Source organism: Perissodus microlepis, chromosome 12 (assembly GCF_051167445.1).
Source record: "Perissodus microlepis isolate ML-2025 ecotype Zambia chromosome 12, ASM5116744v1, whole genome shotgun sequence".
In the NCBI taxonomy this organism is placed as follows: domain Eukaryota; kingdom Metazoa; phylum Chordata; class Actinopteri; order Cichliformes; family Cichlidae; genus Perissodus; species Perissodus microlepis.
The window spans coordinates 16,957,371-16,979,760 of record NC_140472.1 but is presented as its reverse complement, the minus strand read 5'-3'; the positions used below and the strand labels follow the sequence as shown (position 1 = coordinate 16,979,760).

The 22,390-nt window shown below is 38.5% G+C and overlaps 2 protein-coding genes across 3 annotated transcripts in view; one reads left to right on the top strand and one right to left on the bottom strand.

The window, feature by feature from the left end:
* The window catches only part of LOC146376035 (DNA repair protein XRCC4-like), a 52,911-nt gene that overhangs the window by 5,573 nt on the left and 24,948 nt on the right, over positions 1-22,390 (top strand). Inside the window, exons 2-3 of one of the 2 annotated variants that reach the window (XM_084945858.1) lie at positions 4,368-4,601; positions 9,601-10,738. Coding sequence is in view for 1 of the 2 variants with exons in the window: in XM_084945857.1 (XP_084801983.1) it covers positions 21,629-21,782 (154 nt within the window). In the remaining variant the exon portion in view is untranslated. Of the gene's footprint in view, positions 1-4,367; positions 4,602-9,600; positions 10,739-21,422; positions 21,783-22,390 lie in introns of those variants that run through there. The other variant, XM_084945857.1, reaches the window with a different exon arrangement.
* Positions 15,317-21,727, bottom strand: tmem167a (transmembrane protein 167A). The gene is made up of 4 exons (XM_084945859.1): positions 21,618-21,727; positions 18,742-18,851; positions 16,110-16,144; positions 15,317-15,992 (listed from the first exon to the last, which is right to left on the bottom strand). Exons 1-4 carry the CDS (start codon positions 21,618-21,620, stop codon positions 15,922-15,924), a joined length of 219 nt encoding a protein of 72 aa, XP_084801985.1. The 5' UTR covers positions 21,621-21,727; the 3' UTR covers positions 15,317-15,921.

The following is a 22,390-nucleotide window of genomic DNA, read 5'->3' as shown; positions in this document are numbered from 1 at the left end:
GCTTTGAATGCTCAAGAAGAGTAGAAAAGCACTACATAAAAACCAGTTCATTTACCATTTATCAACCAGTCTACATGTGCTTTATGGACTTGAAGAAGGTATTTGACTGTGTTCTTTAGGGGATCCTGTTTGTGGTGCTTTGGGAGTATGGGGTGTCTGACCTGTGTTTACGAGCTATTTAGCTGCCATAGGTTTGTCACTGATTTCAAGGCGGAGACAAGTGGTGGAAGGCTTCCACCTTGATGGACTCAGGATCTTGTCTCTGCTTTTTGTGGATGACGTAGTTTTCTTGGCTTCATCAGTTAGTGAACTCCAGCTTGCACCTGAGCAGTCTGCAGCGAAAATGAGCACCAGGGTTTGTCCAAAGCTAGTGTTCTCAGCAGGAAAAGGGTGGAGTGACATTGCTCATCTGACATTTGATTAGGATGCCTCCTGGGTGAGGTGTTCTGGGAACGCCCACTTAGAGGACATGCTGGAGAGATTATGCCTCAGTATTCCCCCAGATGAGTTGGTAGGAGTTGGGCCTCTCTGCTTATACTGCTGCCCCAGTGACCCAGCCTGGAAAAAGGGTAGAAAATGGATGGATATCAATGGACTGATAAATCACAGTCGACTGTTGTTGTGATTTGGCGCTATATAAATAAAACTGAGTTGAGTTGAATTGAATTGAATTGAATTGAATAAATGGACAGATGGGTGATCATTCTAAGAGTTTATCCAGAATATGCTCATTGTCTAACAATTTGTCAATCACAAGTCAGTAGGCAATGTGAGTATGTGGTGTCCTTGTTTTCTCAGTCAGATCCACCCCTCACCAGTTTCAAAACACCAAGATGGTTATGGCAAAAACTCAACTCAAGGCTTCATAACGGAGCTTTGTTAACCAGTGGGTGAAGTCACAGAGGCTACGCCCATCTTTTATACTGCCTATGGGACAAATGAGCGTTGTCAACAGATGTCATATGCACTGCACTTTAGCAAAATAAGGAATTCCTAATAATTTCTTCAACAGACTGCAGAATATGTGATGTCTAGTGAGGAAAACTTGAATTTTAACCTTTATTCTCATGATTATTACTTTAATAGCCATCAGTTGTCCTCTTTTGGTAATTACCGAACTGTGTAGAATAATTGTATCCTTTTTAAGTGTTTCAAAGTTTCAAAGCATGGTCTAGTATTAAGGGAATCCCCTTTGCCGTCGACCATTGGCCTTGCATATGGGTGTCGTTGTGTTACTGTCAGTGTTGGGACTAACGCGTTATTAAGTAACGCGTTACAGTAACTACGTTATTATTGTGGTAACGAGCACGGTAACTAGTTATTATGCCAAAACCGGGAACGCGTTACTCGTTACTGGGATTTAAATAGGCTCGTTATTCGTTACTTCGTGTAGTGGCTATCGCGGAGCTTCCACAGATTCAATAACATTAGCAAGTGGTGGAAGCCAGCAGGTGGATGAAGGAAAAGGGAGGCAAGAGGAGAGACCCGAAGCAGCCGCTGGTCCGAGAGTGTCAGGTGAACTGAACTTCAGGTAAGAAGTTATAACCTGCAGTCCATCTGGGTCAGATATGAACCAAGTTTAGGTGGAGTTTATTTTCGTTATGCTGACTTTTTCGTACTGCGTGCTAGCTAGCATGACGGAGTTTCTATACAGCTGGGTGGGTGCTATGTTACTGATGTTGAACTTTATTTTGTTCATAAGGTTAATTATTAGAGTTGCCAACCGTCCCGTAAAAAACGGAATCGTCTCGTATTCAGAGAAAATATTACGCGTTTCGTATTGAGGTGAAAAGGAACAGTTTGTCCCGGACTTCAGCTACAATGAAAAAGACACAAAGCTGGAGTTATTCTGTCTTTGCTGCACGGCTGCCTCTTCTTCTCTCATTCTCTCACCCTCCCTCTCATGATTCTACTTCAATCATGAAACTGATCAGTGATCAGCTGATCGGCTTTTCTCTCTTGTTTATTTATCGCCCACTTTGCGCCAGAAAGAGGAAACCAGCGGGTGTCGCGCTAAACAACAGCAGCACGTTTAAGCTTGATCAGCTGTTGTTAGAATTTATTTAATATTAATTTCTAGTATCCGCTGATGTTTGCTGGAGCCACAGCTGTAAAGCTGCTGGTCATGATATCGGTTTGGTTATCTGGTGAGAGGGAAACATGAAGATGAAACCAGGAGATGTCCTTACTGAATCATCAGAGCTGAACAGGTGATGGAGAAACAGGTTTACCTTTTAGGTGACATGAATGAGTTGAAGGGAAGTTATGAACTGTTTCTGAGAGACAAATAACACCAGGATCCTTTTCTAAGTAGCTGACAGCTGGTAACTGTGCAGGGGCGGGTCTAGCAAAGTGTTGCCAGGGGTCCATGTAGGGCATTAAAAGGGAAAGGGGGGCAAAAGTAAATACTTTCTTATTCTCATTTAAAATGTCTCACTTTTAAAAAAAATAATTATCTGAGTCTTACAACAAACAATTGATAGATTGATACATATATACCATCAGAACAGTGTACATCACTGTCACAACAGTGTTTATTTTCATTCAAAGGCTTTATGATTTTTCCTATAATGGTGGGCCAGTCTCTAGTCAAAATGCCCGGGCCAATTTTCTGTCCCAGTCCAGCCATGTATGCAGCTCATCTGCAGTCTGGTGTTACCTACATCTTCCTATTCAGAAGGCAGAATTTCCGAGTTCTGAGTACAATTGAAAGCACCACGACTGCAGTTTTTGTGTTGGATGTAAAAAGCAGGCTAGGATAGAATCAGGTGTGGGATTTCTCTCGTGGAAATGTGCACATTATTTTTTCCTTTCTATTGGTAGGTGGCACAGTGCACTTGTGGCAAGTAAGCAAGCTAGAAGACTGGCAATCTTGCTGGGTTACGGAAGCAACACATTAACAAGAGAATTCTGAGTAAAACCAAAGTTACTTTCCCTAGTAACTAGTTACTCTGAAAGTAACGAGTAACTTGAAGTAACTGAGTTACTTTTGATAGAAGTAACTAGTAATGTAACTAAGTTACTAATTTAAAGTAACTTACCCAACACTGGTTACTGTCATGTGACAAAACACGTAGAGACAGATTGCCACAGTGACGCACCAGAGACCACAAAATATGGCACATTTGGGGATTGTGGAAGTGTTTTGTCTGCTACATGCAGAGAATGACCGGAAAACATTTCACACTGTAATAAACAAACAATGCTTTTGAAGAATGTGTTGTTAATCCTCTAACATATGTCAATAACTCACAGCGTCCTTTGTCTGCATTCATGGGAAAGTGAACATCACTATTGATCTGATTTGTAATTAATGTTCTGTATGAATGATCATTGGCTTATCCCTTTCAGTGGGATACTCTCCTCTGATTTTATTATTAGCAGTAAATCATTCTCTTGCGTCTGAGTCTCCCAGATGAAAAGAACTGTTTTCATGTTGTCTTTAATTAGATCCAAATGGTCTCGATGGGAAAAAATACAAACAAATGCATGATGTGTGTTGTACACCATTATTTTTCAGTCCTGTAAGTAGCAAATAATGGATTGATATCACTGTCAGATTGCTGCTCACATCATTCACAATGCAAAGCAACACAAAGTCAAGGCTCTTGGATAAGTTGGTCTCAACTGGCTGTTTTTTTCTTGCCTCCTTTTCCATTGGGTTTATATTTCTCTCCCGTCGGGCCTGTATTGCAAAATCATATGAGGTCTCATGCAGTAAGTAATAAACAGATGGCGAGCAATTCAAAAAAGCTGTTAAAATCTGGTGAATGCTTTCGAAGGAAAGCATTCACCTTTAATTTAGTTGCAGCACATTCATCCCTATGACAAATTATTTTCTCACCGCTGGATCGACATGACACAATCAATGTGCATCGGGGGCCTTTGTGTCACATCTTTTGCAAAGAGCATTTATGCATAGCAAAAAAAAAAAAAGACTTCACCAGAAGCTTGAGTGCAACCCTATATGATTTTGAAAGCCGGCAAGGTTAACAACTGCCATGAGTATATTGATCTACAGTTATGCAAAGTCCTATGATTTCAGGTTGAGATCTGTCATTTGAGACACTAATATTTCACAGAAACTAAAGAGGTTCAAGACTTCACTTGGTGTAGGTGCAGTCTCAAACTGTTATCGCTTTTAAAAGCTATTAAAATTTCAATTGTTACAGAGATGTGGATAACTTGTTTCTTTCAGCTTTACATCCCTGGTTGTGTTCAGCCTCAACAGACGCCAGTGATTGCTTGCACAGTCTCTGACAGGGAGCAAAAAAGTTCCAGATCTGCTGCTTCGTGTGCATCTCAGCATCAGAGAAAGTTATTGGACACCTTAACTTCTCTGCTTGTGCTTTTCTTCTTCCTTTTAGGAGTTACTCAATGGAGCCTGGTCCCTCGTTAATACAGACTTCTCACATTAGGGCAGCAGAGGGAGGAAGTGACCACATATGGACCTTGTTACCAGCCCTTGATGAAGACTTCGGGTCACAAAACAAGGGGCCGCATGGGGCGATGAGTGTGCAAGAAAAGGACACTCCAAAGTCTACAAAAGTCTGTAATCCTGCTGTACAACCACAACGTCTTCCCTCAAGTCATATCTTTAGGTACTCATCAGTGTTGCCAAATCCTCAGTTTGACCACAGCTGCTGTACTTGATGATAAAGAGCCATGTGTATCATTCTTAATACATAATAATTGTACTAGCAGTGGTCCTAAGTGGCTGAGAATGATGAGTTGAGTCTGATAAAGTGAGGTAACACTGTGAAAAAAGGTTGGCAGGGTATACAGCCAGACTTTTGAAGACCGGTGCCTTAAGATGAAGAGGACCTGGTTCTCTGAAAGGAAATGACCTATAAACAGACTCGTGAATGTCAGTCCAAACATTCTCATGACTTCTCCAAACAAAAAAAGGAAAAAGAAAATATTTCACAGTGAGCGAGCTATCACCCCTCTGCACGTGTTTGGGTTAAACACCTGTGCTATCTGTAAAGCATAAGTGACATTTTTCACCATGTACTTTGAGAATTAAATGTAAAAACAGTCAATGGATAAATATCAGTGGCACTGTTGAGCACTGCCTCTATAACAGAGAGATAACACCATGATATATGTTGCTTTTCAAGTCATTCTTAGAAACTGAGTTGGTGAATCAAGCGGGCCCAGTTCAAACATCTGTTATCAGTTTGTTTTGATCACTTTTCTTCAGCTAAGATGACTAAGATGAGAGCATACACTAGAAAGAAATTGATTGTTAACCACAGATTAACCCAGAAAAGACGTTTCTGGTCTTTAAACATGTATGAGTAAAATAAAGACTCATATTTATCCGCTTGTTGCTGTTGTGGAGTCAAAGCTAAGTGCAGGGAGGCCTGTTACTATGAGACAAGCCTCTCTCAGCCTGACTCATGTCTGAGAGCAGGAGGGGACAGAGGAGCCTTTGTAGCTCTCCCAGTCTCCGTTCCCACATGAGAAAGCTTGTCTTTTTGTCCTGTCTATTTCTATTTGAGAGAACACGCAAGTTTAAAAAGAAAAATATTCCTGGATATGAACTGATCTCTCAATGATCACAAAAATGAGGGAATCTTTGTTATCTGACTGGAAATGACAAAACACTGAGCATATGTTTGACATGTGCAGTCTTGCAAAATATTATATATCTTAAAGGCCACTGTGGCTTGCTGTGATCAACCATCTTACTGCAAATGTTGCTCTTCGCACAGCGCTTTCGTCATTGCATCACATACCAGTCACACCCATGGACAGAAAAAAATAATGATGATGAGGAGACTCAGCAGCAACTGGAATAAAAGAGAAAAACATTTCCAAACAGTGTGGAACAAAATAATCTCATAGACAAAGGACATTTTGGAATATAAGATCTCCATAGTTCTCTGTAACAAAGAGGTAATTGTTAGTGATTCAGAATAAACTGTATCCTGTTTTAGAGAACAGTGGATATGTTTTTTACGCACATGTAGCTGGGCTCCGTACTTTAAGAAAATCTTTGCACATTAAAAAGCATAAACCTGCACATGACAACTAACTATTTAACTTAACTATTCTGTTATTTCGTGAATATTTTAATGATTTGCGTGTGATTCTGACCTCCAGGGGCTTGATCTGCTGCTCATCCTGTAAGATGAAGAGATATTGTTAGTCACATGAATGTAACTGATCACCACGGGGTTAAAAAGAAAGTGTAAATGTACACTATATGGACAAAAGTATTGGGAAACACTCTTAATCTATTACTTGACCTATTATGGAATCAACATCTGCACAAAAACTGTGTGCCAGGAGCTTCAGGCCACGGGTTTCCATGTTTAGGTACTTTGGTCCATATTTTGTGCAATCAATTGCATGTATGAGTGTTAATTTCAGTACAAAGTTGATTCAAGGGTGTAAAAGTCTCTCACCTGTTTTGACTGTTATCTTCTCTAGTTTGTTTTGGCTTATTTGCCATGGTTGGCATAGAAGGCTGCCTGTTGCCCAGTTGTAGGTTGTTACTGGTGGGGGTCAGGATAGCCCTTCCATGGTTGAACTCTGTAAGTATAAATAGTAGGGTTATTAGGTAGTATTAAGTAGTATTCTCTACTTTTCTTTACAGCTTTAATCTAAGAATGATTGTAGACGTCAGCAGGGTTAACTTGTCAAGTCAGACTTCCTGATTTAATAAACAGTTTTTTAAGTGTCAGTCTGAACAGTAATAATGTATAAAGCATGTTTCTGAAACTGATAGGGTTCAGTTATCTTCATTCATTCAGTTATCCTTGTTGCATCTGTGGCTAAAGGTATTTTTAGCACTATTAAGTGCTTCTTAAGAAGCGGATGAATCAAGGATCCCATTGTTTTCTTTGTGAATCACTTTGTGTATCAGATACTCCATTTTCTTTGCCATCTACCTCAGCACGGGCACGTTTCAGAAGTGGTGGCCTTTCCTGCTTGGTTTCAACTCAAAGTAATATTTAAAAATCAGTGCCATGACCCCAGTATGCGTGACTGATTTGATGCTTAAGCTATCCAGGCACTGAGTTTGTTTGGGGAATAAGGCGAGGTCATCCTGCAATGTATGTGCTAAATGATCCTGTTATGAAAATAGATAAATAAAAAGGGAACACAGTTTACACTTTGGATTATTACTCACCCTTTTACTTCTGTGATCTGACAAGCATGTGTTAAAAAGTCCCGGAGAAAAAGATTTGTTTCACGGATATGTTTTCTTAACAAACAGTTTGAGGAAATAAAGCTATCAGAGTGCAAGTGATATTTGGAAACTCTTCGTATGCATGGATTTGAGCTTCCCACGACAAGATTTCTGTTTTGTGTATTGAAGGTTCATTTAAAAATGACGCACATGACGTGCTGATTCTTCCAACTTGCACCAGGGAAAGAGGTCAGACAGACTACAGCTTCATGAGAATGAAATTTATTTTATTTATTCAGTATTTCAGAAATTCTTTTGTTACATCAACTGAAATTATTATGGAATACTGCTGCTACTACTACTGTTATACTAATAAAAGCTTATTTTTTTTTATCCACAAGGGGTCTGCCAAATCAAACATGCAAAGCTATCAGCATGTTTGATTTATCTGATTTTTATGCCGGATACTCTTCCTGACACAACCCCAGAGGGATTTGTGTTTCCTTTCGACATCAAAACAGGGATCTTATGTTTGTTAGGCAACTATTACCACTAATAATAACAATAATAATGTGTTTGGAGGCGTGGTCCCGCTCCTGATATTCAGATAATTTCTCTCCAAACCTTTGACTGACAGACGTGATGACAGCCTTAGCCATTTGCTGCCTGCTTGGCCTCCCCTCTGCTAATTGGACCCTATAAGGCACTTTTCATGGTATTATGTGAAAAATAATATGTTCTACTGTGTGGTGCAGACTGTTATTTTGTTAGCTTGATTTTTGTTTTTGTTTTTTAGCAACAAATAGCACAAATGTGTGTCTGTGCATTGCAACTGTACATTTTGTGGTTACAACTTGCTAACTAAACTTGCTAGTCTTGCTAACTAAAAACTCCCAAACTTCAAAAGACTCCAAAGAAAACCCCAAAACAAAACTAACATGACTGCCCTTGAAATGCTTGTCAATACAGTCTACGGTAGAAAACCCAACCTGGCAATGAGCATGCCTATACTGTCCCTCTAGCTTTTTACTATTTCTCAGTTCTTTAGAAGAAAACAATACTCTGAGCATAGCATAACTGTTGTTTTCATTGCGCAACACCAAATCCTTTGGTTAACTGAGTGTGAAAATTGTGTGATTGCAGCCCTGTACATCAGTGTTTTGTTGATTTTACTGTAAATTCAGCTGGAGTGCCAAAGGGTTGCAGGCCAGTAAATAAATCAAATCATAGGCTTGTATACTAATTAGAAACAGTTCTTTTCTGTTAGACTTTTCATCAGTCTTATGAAGATGCTTGTGTTCTAAATTCCCACAGCCGTTCTCCACGGGGTACAATTTCTGATACAGCTGGAGATTATTCATGTTATTATTTCTCAATTTGTGGCTACACCCATGAGTGTCACTCTAAGATGGGCATCTGACAATTTTTGTTTTTTTTTTAATGTTTTTTTTTCAATGTTTACCTTGACCAGCTGTGTCTCACCACAGTTCTATGAGTTACACTTCTGTCATACATGTTACTTTGCCAGGAAGGGCCTTGTGGTTTCAATGAGTGTGGATACACTACGCATAATGCCAACATTAGTACAGGACTACAGTCCAACAACAAATATAATATTGTACAGCCTCCTTTTTAAAGAAAACCAATAAAACAGATGAAACACTAAGAGTCACTTAAAGTCAGACCAGTTGAAGGCTGAGGGAAATGTCCCTGCAAAGAGGATTATAGACCAATAAAGTGAGTTATGGTTATGTGGGAGAGTCATGATAAATCAAAGATGTTAGTCTTCTTGTGGATCTAGGAGAATCTTAATTGTACCGTGCACAAGATATTCAGCAGCTTTCCACATAGCACTGTGCAACCCCTAATATTTAAAACTCAGTAAATATACAAGAATCAATTTATTTCTGAGTTCTGCACACCAGGATTTATTATGTGTCTTGTGTGTCTTGAAAATCTTGTTTACTACAGGCAGCACAGCTAGTATTATTTTCACCTTGTGAAACTGTGTGTTTGTGACAGATGGCCAGATGTGGTCCTTATGACATCTACTCTAATGGGAATTTAACCAATGATAGTTTTATGCAATTTGGTAGGTGTTCATAAGTCCATCTGTCAGAGAGCCAATTTTTCAACACTAACCCTGCAAAATACAGTCACAAAGCTTTACAGCTGTATAAACCTGATTCTCTGCACTGCCAGAGAAATATGAATAATCAGGTGAACTTAGGCATGATGTGCTGTGTAATCATAAGTAATTAAGTACAATTGCCTCCATTTGTGATTTGTTTCCTACAAACAATGCTGGAATAAATATTGGTTGGAGCGAGGCGTCATCAAGTGCTCATGAAACAGCTACATGTGGATGTATGTGCTGACCCCACACCTGTATATCATAAGAGCTCTAACATTTGTTCAGATCTGCTGTACTTATGTCTGCTATTCTTCTTTATCACCAGGGTTCACTCAGCTGTACAAGTGCAAGCTGTTACAGTATCTGTGTTGTTCCATCCTCCTATGGCAACTTTGAGGGTTGAAGTGGAAGAGCTCACGTCCCCACTCATTACTGGAAACATGCCTGCTGGACTTCTGTGACCGTCTCATCTGCCAAAGTGGAAAAACTGTTTGGTTTTCCTAGAAGTGATAGAGGAACTCAAACTCTTCAACCACTTTGCACTACAAATTCACGTGTTTCTGAAAGCATAGCATATTTACATGTTTTCAGACAGTTTGGTCATTATCCCGGGGGAAATGGTGGTACTATAAACTAGATTTATATACTCAATATTCAATTAAAAATGTAAATACAAGAATGTTGAAAAAAAAAACCAAACAGTCACGGTGGGAATGAACAGGACATTTTTCAGATGCTTTCATGGATTTGTGATTTTGAATACACCTTCACTGCAAAATAAAATGCATCATACTTTATAAAAAGACAGTGACTAAAGCCTTGAGATTGCCACATTTGCACATAGATTTATGGGCAAAATATTAATTGAACAGTTAGCATAAAAAGTTTACTGTGCTTATAGCAAAGTACAAAAAAGGGTGACTTTGATGAAGTGAACTGATTCATTGTTGATAACCAGAATATGTAGAGCAAAACCATTTTTTTCTGAACAAGAAAAATTGAGCCTTGGTCACTACCAAGTTATGTTAGGTACTTACACATACAGTGTAAAAGTAATGTATAGGTATGTATATATAACGGTGTAAATAACTGGTCCAAATGGCTACATATAATTTCCAGTGTTTCCACTTTATATTAATATGCAAAGACTCACTCAAGTGAGCCAGTATCGCTGCAAATGGGAACACTTTAATCAAAATGTGGACACAAGTGGTCAAAACCACACTGTAAACCTTCAAACTCCTGTTGTTTAATTTGGCTGGTTATGAAGTCACTTTTCAGTGAATGTTTACTTCATGTCATTATTAACTCAGCCAAAGATGTTGGGCTTTCCAGATCTGTGGAACTGTCTTGGCGTGCAAAGACCCCTCCTGCTGCAGGTTAACAAGCCAGGCTGAGATGTCCCAATGAAGAAACTGTGCCACCTTCAAAGGAGACACATATTGGACACAGTGGCCACAGGAGTGAGTTAAAAAAAATTTCCTTATAGCATTTCTGGTAAAAATGACTGCATGTGGAAGATGTTAGAGTGATTCAAAATGTTGACTCTACATAAAATAAAGTTTCAAGTACATACCTGATTAAAACATCCAGCGTCCACAATGGGATCATTCACACAAATTGTCATCAGGCAGGTGACTGACCCAGACTTGCCCTACTTAGAGGATATTGGTGTCCTTTAGCTACCAAAGTCGTTTACTTGTCATTTGTGCTCTCGTGGGCAGAAAACAATTTGGATCTTTCTAATGAAGAAGTGAGGACAGAACAAAGGGTTTATAAAAAGAATGTGATGTCAAGCATTTTTAATCATAATAATGAAGCCTTTGTAATCCTTTATGTCTAAAAGTTTGGTTGTGTGTCTCAAGCTAGAAGCAGCCACAAGAGAGAAATTACCCCCGTAGATATCAGTAAACCAAGAAGCCTCAGGTTTTTAGATATATAATCAAGAAAGAAAATATAGGGCCAAAGGGAGACTGATCACAGAGATACACCAATAAGGAATAATCCACTACTCGTGAATGTTTCCCTCCTTTACTCCCTGTCATTATCTTGCTGACATTCTCACCCTCCGGCCATCTCCTGTGCAGCTTTCTTTCTCTCCATTCATCTTTACCTTCCTTTACAGAACTGATTCAAACAGGCTCCACTGAAGATTTTAAGGGTCAAGGTCTGTTTGGACACTTCTGGTTTGCTCAGCAGGAGATGGCAAAGACTTTAACGGCCTGATTGCCTTTGAAGTCCACAAAATGACAGCAAGAACCTCTCCAATATGATCAAAGGAGGACAGAGGCAACAAAATTAGAGTAATATGCTTTGAATATTCTCCTTGTTGACTAATGATGTCAAAAAAGTACTTATAATGTGAACTATTACAAAATTCTCTTGAGGGAAAATTCTAGAAAACACAATGGTATATTAATATGAATTTTACATTGCCCAGAAACATTATAATGATAAAAATACCTCACCAACCAAACAAACAAGCAAAACCAGAAATCAGTGAGTTCTATTTTCAGTCATTTTAACTTCATTTCCATTGAAAGGTAGAAGGGGCATGAAACATTAGGACTGTATTGGTATTTTGGAATAGATGTCTAAATTTAATGGCCTTTCAATACATGTCTCTGGCTACTCCTCTAACTCTGCTAGTTTACAAATGTTAAATATCTTTTAAAAAGTTAATATGCAAGTGTAGTTAAGATACGATAATAATAGGTATGAAAGTTATGGTAAATTTAGGCTTGCAGTGATTTCTTTGAACTGTTCTTTTTTTTTTTTTTGGAGTGGACTGATTGTACAGGATACATCTTAGATGACTTTAAAAAGCAAGAATTGGGTCCAAAAAGCTTGAATGGGGTTTTTCTGTAATCCACACAGGCTCAAATATATACATACACCCAGACTAATATTTGGATGAACGTCACTTAGTAAATTACACAGTAACCAGATGCTTTTGGTAGACATCAACAAGCTTCTGGCATAACTCTGGTTGGATATTTGACCACTGTTTATGAAAGCATTGATACAGTTCATTTAAATTAGTTGGTTTTCTGGCACAGACCCCACTTTTAAGCATAGTCCACAAATTCTCAGTAATGCTGAGCTCAGGGCTTTGGGAAGGCCATTCCAGAAGCTTAATGTTAGCCTGCTTTATCCATTCTATGACCAGTTTTGATATGTGTCTTGGGTCACTGTCTTACTGGAACATCCAACTGTGTCCAAGTTTCAACTGTCTAGCTGTTGATTTGAGATGAAGTTGAAGAATTTGGTGGTAGACTTCGTTCTTCACCATTCTATCCACTTTTTGCAATGTACCAGCATCAGTGGCAGCAAAACAACCACAGACCATGATGCTACCACCACTGTGCTTTAAAGCTGGTATAGTGTTCTGAAAGCCTCCCTGTTACTCATCTGAGCATACTTCTTGTTATTGTGGCCAAATAGCTCAATCTCATCTGACCAGTAAAAAGTTCTTTGTTGGTCAGCGCCCTCTCAGTCCATGGTGACTGTAGACAGTGACGCTGGTGTTCCAGCAGTTTACAGCATGTTTGAGCCTTGGTGGTTCCTGGGCTGTTTCTGGACATCCTAACAAATTTCTTGTCATGGGAGGGTAACTTATACTTACACATCATTGTTTAAACTGATGATCTTGAGATACCCTGTCATTAACAAATGGCGCCAAGAGATCTTCCCAACTTGTAAAATACACAGTTCTTCTTCTTATATCAACTTCCTTGGACTTTCCCATTGTTCTTAGTACCATCAAAACAAATCACTTTTGTGCTGGCAAACAGAAAGCACCAGTTGTAATAAATCATGATCACCAATGTGAAGTTAATATTGCCTTGGCTTTTTCAAAATAACACTCTTAATAGAACCTTCAGCATCATTTATTAAAAGATTTAAGTGAGTGAGTCTGTATCTAAACTTTTGACCCTGTGTGAATTAGAGAAAATCTAATGTAAATCCAAACTTGTATACCAAATTCTTGTTTTTTAAAGTCATGAAAGATGTGTGATTACAATCATTCCACCCTAGAAAAAGAGCAGTTCAAAGAAATCATTACAACCCCGAAATTACCACGACATTCATGCCCATGAAGAGTGAATGTAAACTTCTGACCACAACTGTAACTTTGTATAGGATATACAGAAATAGCAAGTCTGTAACTAGGATTGTTTAAATACTGAGGGCACGAGTTAAAAGTTTATCCATTCAGTTCTGACACTGTAAATAGATACAAGGTGTCTTTTGAAAAGTAGAATCAGCTCCCAAAAATTGTTATTGTTTAAATGCTAAAAAAAGATGTCTGACATTTACAGTCTCACTTTGAATTCACTATCCTGGCCTTTTATAGTAAAAGCTTTATTTTTTCTCATTAGAACAGTGATATATCAAATCATGAGGGAATCAATACTTGGATCTTTTTTTTCTTCTTCTGTTCACATGGCAGACAGAGACGCTTTATGATGTCACCATAACATCACATTTTATTTAGCAGTCAGTTAAATGAGTTTGTTTCACATTGTTAAGCACAGTTAGTTTAGACTGTTTGGTTGCCATGCCGCGGCTGGTGGAGCCGAGAAATAAACATAACTTTTAAGGACAGAGGCAATGATGCTCAGCAGATGACATTTAAAACAGAATTCTGACATAAAAACAGGACTATTTTTGTGCCCTTTTCCATTTGGCATCCCCTATAATCAATCCTGATCAGCCAATTCAAACAGAAATCAGAGCATGCATTAAGTGAGCAAAGTCCTAAAGTTTTTTTAGGCATCAATTCACCGCACTTCTGCCAGATGTTCATTGCTCATTGCTTGGCAAATGTCTCCATAGCTTATGGGAGATTAGGAATAATGATCTTGACCCAAAAAGAAAAGAACAATTATATGTTTAGTTTGATTTTTGTCCCCAAATTACCCTACCAGAGCAGTATGCAGCTGCCTACCGCCAGTTTACGAGTTATTTCTTCCATCTTTCCTACATGTAATTGAACCAGTGATAACAGCTCCTATCATCAGCTGAAGCAAGGAGCATCAGTTCTTCCATAGTGTCTTCCTTTCATCATCACCCAAGACATTAGCTCAGTTCATTGACCCAGTGATATCCTTCCAGCGTACCAGTATCTCTGTTCCCCCAAATAGAAACGGAGGACTGCTCCGCTGTGTCTGCTCTATCTGCGTCATGGCCTGATAATCACAAATTTACCAGAAGGCTTGATGCTTTATCTCAACCGAGGAGAGCTAAAACGGTTGCACACCAATATAGGATCTATGTTCTCTAACAGGGAGTCTGGATCTGGATGGATCATCAAGGGGGTGTGTGACTACAAGTGTTCTTCTTTAGTCTCATCCTCTGTACCCATAAACAGGGAGAAAATGTGTGAATAACTTTAACCCCCCCCTTCATATTTTCATGAGAAACCCACAATGCAGTTGTACTATTTCTTGAAACAATACCAGGCCAGCATTTCTTAGGATTTCACCAATTGGTCAAATTCTGTGGCTGACAAAACTTGTCAAAGCTTTTTCATAAGGACTGTATAATTTAAGCCTGTTGCAGGCAGTTTTATGATGTGGTCACATGTGGAATTCTGGTTTCATGCAATTTATCTTGTACACAGTTCAAAGATGAAATTACCAGAATTTGTCTAAATAAGCAATCACACATAGTTGTAACTTTTCTAACATATTCTGGATCTGTTTCAGAGGCTACTAAATTTTCTCCAGAACTTTTTAAGGTTTTCTTAGTATGAATGAAACCAAAGCTTTCCAGCTTTTTTGCACAAAATCTTGCCAAGACGGGTGTTCACTGCAAAGTTTAAGAGGTTATCACAAACTCTTGACCATCTAAACAGCTCTAAGAAGATTCCTGCATGTTTATAAATAAGTACTTAAATAGTAAAGAATGACACAAATCTATCATCAACATGTATTTACCATGTTTGAAGTCATAATAATTACTGACACTTTGTACAATGTGGCAGAAAACATGAATCATAAGCTTTGTTAAAAAAGAAAACAAACTTAAAACCACACTTCCAAAAAAAGGGACTTTAATAAATAGCTGCAAACTAACTGACATTAAAAACATCAGTAGCTCTTTGAGGCAAAAATGTAGGACAACTAGACACCTGAAGAGCTTTAATACCATTTTGTTTGCTGTACCCACCATTTTCAACACAACAAACAGGAAGGTAACAAATATAAGTCAGCATGTAAATCCCTTAACAGATTAAACATTTATTGGGGTCCTCTTTGTGAAGAATTTCAAACAGATTAATCAGCTCCTTATAGTGACACAAAATGATGGAAAAAATCTGTTTGAAATGTTTAGACAAACTGTATCATTTGATCCCACAAATAGCAGATAACAGAAAAGCGGTACACTTGTTCCTCCCACACACACACACTTAAACGTACAGACCTGGAAGTCTGTGGAGGGATTCACACAAATGCTATCAGCTAACCCCCTCCTCCATACACGGTCTCTCCGTGACTCAGTACGTGATGTCAGGTCTCTCTTTTTACATTATCTAACTGATAAGCAAAGGAGGTCTTATTGTGCTTCTAGGATCATCCTGTCCATGTCTTCTTGTCTCTCCATTTCTCCAATGTTTCCATTAGTGGGTTTCTTTAGATTGCTACTGTAGGAACAGTATACTAAAAGCCATGATGACACAGCAGCAGGCCACCCACGGACTCTTCCGCTCACCTGGAGAAATGAAATAATGCAGTGTTTAGGCTTTGTCAGGAAACATTTCTGTATGCATGTATGAATAACAACATGACAAAGTAAAATAAAAACTATATGGGGCAGTCATAGGCTTACCTATTCTGGCACACTTCCAAAAAATTCCTAGAAGCCTAAAAAGTAAAGGAATTACAAAAATTACAAACAGGAACTCTGATATTAAAAGCTCAAAGAGACCTGTGATGATATGTGCACATACTGGTAGTGGTCAGAGGGCCCGGTGGCGCCAGTGTCCGGCAGCCTCGCCTCTGTCAGTGCGCCCCAGGGCAGCTGTGGCTACAATGTAGCTTGCCATCGCCAGTGTGTGAATGTGTGTGTGAATGGGTGAATGACTGAATGTAGTGTAAAGCGCTTTGGGGTCCTTAGGGACTAGAAAAGCGCTATACAAATGCAGGCCATTTACCATTTACCATACAGCAACAGAGGTACTCCACAAAACCCAAGCAGCCATCGGATGTCAAGTTACATGTAAGGAATTTACAACGTAGAGGGAAAAGACAGACAGCAGGACATCTCATATGGATTGAGCACTGAGACAAATGAGACATTTTCACTTCTTTTGAGAGCTCTGTGTGTGTCTCTGCATTTAAAGAAAACTTTTTAAACTTTCATTCTCACCAGATGGTGTCAGCATCCCATTGTAAAAAATTTTCCTCAAAGTTGTCTCTGTATAACAGTTACATTTTGTACACTTGAAGCTAAGATTTGTTTTTGAGCGTACTGCTATTTTTCTTTATAAAACACATCTTTTCTTGGAGATGGTATTCCCCTTAGATTTTGTGCCTTTCCCTACCACACAAGAATTATTTGCGAAATGTGTGGCATCAAATCAACACAAATAATGTCTCATGCCTCAGTCAACAAATCAATCAAGGGGGAAAACTATTAAATCATCCCATATGACATTCTCAGTCTCAAGCGCTTGTCTGAACAGGATGTCCCTCCCTTTTCCAATGCTGTGTGTATGCATGCGTGAAACTGTTTCTGGGATTTGCCAGATTTATTAGAAATGAATTACAGAACTTATACAGCCAAGAATAATGTTGATCCTGAAATTATAAAAATCTTCTTTACTTCTGCTACTTTACTGGCCTTAATAAGCAGCTTCTTATTAACCAAGTGTTTTGGACAGACAAGATAAAGGAACGACTTTAATATGAGCAAAAATACAGGCGTAAATTACTTGAAGTGCACCATTTCTATTACGAAAACTGACGGCGTCAGAACCTTAAAGGATGTTCACTTATCATTGGTGGTGTGTGTCTATCAACAATTGCCATTGCTCAGTCTGGACAGAGTAAGACGAGGACAGCAATCCCCTTGCGACTAGGAAAAATCTGGAACTGATTGCAGGTAGTTGTGGTATCCAAGTGGTCACCCCACCGACCTTTTGATTCCAAGTCTATTGCAAAGCTCACCTGGTAGGAGGCAACTTGTTTCCAAACAATCGCAGTCTGTAGCAATCAGCAAACTCATCTGTGAAACATCTTTTTGCAATGGGCTGCTTGACTCAATTGGTCGTCTTAGGGTGTTTTTACACCTGCGCTGTTTAGTCTGTTTAAATTGAGCTCAGGTTCATTTTCCCCCTTGGTAAGATTTGTTTGTGCAGTTGTGAAGACAGTAACCGCACTTGGGTGCCATTCAAAACAACCACACCGAGACCCTTTGGAGGAGGTGGTCTCGGTGCATTTCCAAACAAGCACCAGAGCGGTTTGTTTATGGTGCGAGCGTGATCTGACCCCAAACTGGACCAACCACCAGCTGTATGCTGCAAGTTTGAACTAAAAAACATTAGTTTGCAATGCATTCTTTGTATTCTTAATGTGGGGAGGTTTTATATATGTGCAAGTCTGTACGGTCTAGCAACTAGCCAAGAAATCAATGTAAATTCTCAGTTTTCTCACACTGCATCTTCCTCCCATATTTAATTTGTTGCTCCTGCCCCAGACACATCTGGCCAATGAATGGACTGAATATTTTCACAGTTTGCAGTTCGCCTGGACTTTTCTCTGTAAACCAAAACCACGGGGAAAAGCTACAAGTTTACAAACTCATTAACTGATCGGATCAGAGTAAATGAACGATAGTTGTGAGAACGCCCTCAGTTATATTCCTATATAATAGCAAGGTTGCTGATCACCTATGGCAATCTGCAATTTAATCGCAGACCTGCTGCAACTACATCAGTATTTGTGGAGGAATTTCTGAATTTTTGTTAATGGGTTTCAGGCTAGAATCTGAATCCAAGAAGAAAATGTGAATTTATATGTGTGTAGATCACAGATTTGCAATTTACAACTATGTATCACAATTCATTGCTGTATTATCACAGACACAGCATGTAAATAGGCAACTTGAGCTCATTTAATTGCTCCAAGGCTCCATTTTAACTGTTGTCATATGCATGTGAATGTCTCCATCTATTCTGAAAGCATTAGACTGAAATTTACTGTTTTAACCTTACCTTTAATTTCTTGTAAGATGATCTATAATGTTATAGAATCACAATAATATACTTTACATACAGATTACCATCCTGAATTATTACATAGTGAAATGAAGAGTGATCAAGCAATTTGCCATTATTGCTGATAATGAACTTAGAAAAGATGAATGATTTAGTCATTTTGATCATTTCTACTGCTCAAAAAGACAAAGATGGGAAGCCAATTAATCATGTCAGTGGCAATTTTTAAGTAGCCCATCTTACCCGGTCTTATTCTTGTCCAGCAGGCTGGGGGCCATTGCTCTGATGTAGGCACAGGTACAGATCAGGAGGAGAATCACAGTTAGCAGTGACTGGAAGTTGAAAATGGCTGACTGCAAGATGAAAGAGAATGATACATTTAGTACAGACATAATACAATATGTCATACCAATTTAAAAAAAGTGAACTCGTGACAGTTTTCTGTAATACTGATCTTCAGCTACGTGCAGAGAAGATAGCTGTTGTGCCAGCTGTTCACTTTGGTGCTGACTGACTGTGCAGAACGCTTTAGAGTTATTATATTGTCAAAAACTCAACTTAAAATCTGTTTTTTCATAATCTCCTATTCAGAATTACACAGTGAAAGTGCATATGGAGACTTACTTACAAAATCAACTACGTGCCTAGAAGGTATTATGACCTCCCTCACAATCAATATCTTATACAGTACTCTGATTTGCCAAAATGAAGACCAAAGTCCAAATGGACTCAGTTAGTCCTTATCATCAAAAGGTGCAACACTTAAGATTTTCACTTCAAAACTGTTTTAGACATTAAAAAGATGAATAACAAAACTAGAAACAGACATGCCACTTATGAGAATAATTAACTGTTGCATTAAAGCAATAGCTACTACAGTGTTCTACCACACATATAGATCGAACAGTCAGTGAATATACCGAGCCCACAGTCCAACATAAATGGGGAGAAAACAAAATTAGCTCCACAGAGACTGTATTTTTCTCACACACAACCTGTGAGCCAACCCACTTATTCTTGCTGATCACACTTTTTGTCAAACATGTTGAAGAATTGGCAGTCAATACATGAAACCTTGTAGACCACACAGACAGTGCTATGGACAGCTGTGGACACCAGGGACACATGAGTGCTCTTATCCTACCATTTTTTTGTCTGCTTGGAGGGAACATTTACAGTTGGTGCACTTTTCACATAGTTGAAAAATCCACACTGTCACAACAAATTGAAAGGCACTCAGATATCTGCACAGATCGTTGCACCGATGTAAGAATTGAAAGACGGTCGAGTTATGAATCAAATTTAGTTTCAGATACGAAGTGATTTTATTTGCTACTGCAAAAGAGCCTTTAGCCTTCTACAGAACACTGTACCTTTAAAGCAACAATTTAAGCAATTAAATAAAAAACATTAATTTACTACTCCGGAGTACAGGTTAATTTGTAGTGCATTCAGTGGATGTTGGAATAACTGTAAAGACTAGCACACAACTGGGAAAATGATAAGAGCAACACTTCAAAAAATCAACAAAAATTCTAATGCATGGCTTGGTGAGTTGGGTTGAGTTGAGAAGAAACATGGTGGACAAATGTTTAATGTTACTATTTTTGTAGTAGCTTGTAAACATTAGTTATTGTACTTGGAGATTGGCCTAGATAGATTAGAAAGGTTAACTAGTGGAAGCAATCCTGATTATTTTTCCCTGGAAAAAAAAAGCAAGGTCAATCAATATTTATGTATTTGTTCATAACTCACCAGTAAACTGCAACTCATGTCCACATCCTAATCTAAGAAACACGGTGTTTTGGAATTGAATCTGGTTTATTAAACACCCACACAGTAATTATCCAGTAATCTTCACCTTATATATTGCCAGTAATTTTGATCTTAGTATTCAACCATTTGAAAGAACTTTATCTACCACTGAGTTACAAGAGAACAACGGCTCACTCTTTTGGTCAGTTGGTGCTAACCAGCTAGTCCAAGCCTTTCATATTAGCTAGCTCACAGACCAGATTGGTAGTGCAGCCATCATCTGCAGCTGCAAGAACCAAGACCGGAATTTGCGTTCATCTGCAGGATGAGAAACTAAATGGAAAAACTGCTGATCATATTGGCCAGTCTTTCGCAATGTGAATGGCAATATTTACCATGTGCACCTCATTTTACAATGCATGTGCACTTATGATCAAATCAAATGTAAATCTAAAGGAAGGACTTTGTTATTAATTTATAACTGTCTTAATCTTATGGCACTCCAAAGCAACCAAGGGACTCTGCAATAGATTCTAATCCAACTCCATTGCTCAAGTAGTGAGCATGATGAGTTTACAAGTACATTTAAGAACTAACATAGGATTTAAACAGGGGTATTTAGGGTCTATACCTGAAAGTAATTTCCAGATCATGAACTGCTTCTATTGCTGAATTTATAATATCCCTCAATGGCTCAAACTGTAATGTTGTTACAGAAAATAAGCATCATTTTACAACGACTTAACTGTTGTAGTACATGTAATGTTTAACTTTTAAAAATGAAATGTTCTATAATTAACCACGTTCCCTGTTTCTGTTGGTTCATCATTTCATCATTATTCATCATTTAGGCCCTCTTAATAAACGCTAGTCTTTAAAATTCTACTTTATGGAAACCTTGTAGAAATAATTAATTTCATTGGTTACATATTCATTTACGAGTATTAATTCGAAATACCCACGCATGCAGGCAGTAGTCCATGCTCCTTGTCTAGCTACGTGGCATACGCCTCAAAACACTACGATGCTGGCACTCGTCGTATTTAAAAAAAATCAGAGATAACTTGACTTTTCTAGCAAACGACTCCCAATGACACATCAGTGCGCGCACTCGATGAAATAAAAGTATAATAGCATGGACGGAAACGTGACATTATGACTAGATTTGCTAAACTTTTAGCCTAACTCAGCTAACCACTAGTAGCTCGGTAGTTTAACATTTACTTTATGTTCTACAAGCACAAGCTGCCGTCACAGTTTATCGCTGATACAGGTCATATATAATACTCCAATACTTGCGATAAATAACGCTTAAACGTCGCTGCAAAAGAGCAAAAAGATCTGCTTTATCAAAACAAACTTACCATTTTTGTTAATGGGAATCAAAGCCACATCACACTTCCGCCTCCCTGGAACTTACGTAACGAAAGCGAAGCACGGTTTGCGTGACGTAAGGACGCACTGCGCTGTCGCTGATTGGCTCAAAGCACAAGAGTTGAAGGTTGAAACTACTGTCGAAGCTGTCAAGAGTGAGTGCTCCAATGATATCAGTTTCATAAAATAATTGCTTCATTTTCACATCGCAGTTGTTGGTCCACATAGTGCTAAGTTCTCGGATAAGAATTTGTACTTAATTTGTAAAAACTAGAGGAAAATTCGAGTCGTCTATAACACGCTAATGACTCGGCGCCTTGCCATAGCGCCTATGTCACTGTGCTTTGTTCTATAATAATGCACACATAAAGTTATTTGAAGTCTAAGACGTCGGCACCTGCAGAGCCAGCTCGTTGCTAATGATAAAATCTAGTCTGAATATATAAAGGAAAAATAGAAATGAACATTATTATACAATATTTAGATATTATACCCTCAAACTTGAGTACTAGCTTGAAAATACTTGAGAGTTGTTCAAGTCTGTAGACAGTAGTGTAGACTGTCTACAGACAAATGTGTTAAAACTATACTGTGCTTGTCTTTGTTTTTAAAGTTTAATGTGCAAAAAATGACATTATATAGCTCATATTTCTCTCTTGGTGATGTAAGAGAGAAATTTTTGTGGTCCACTTTTCTCTCAAAGTTTTCACAATGATGTTCCCTCCCTCTCTAACCAGCCATGGCAGCATCTTAATTGCATTCA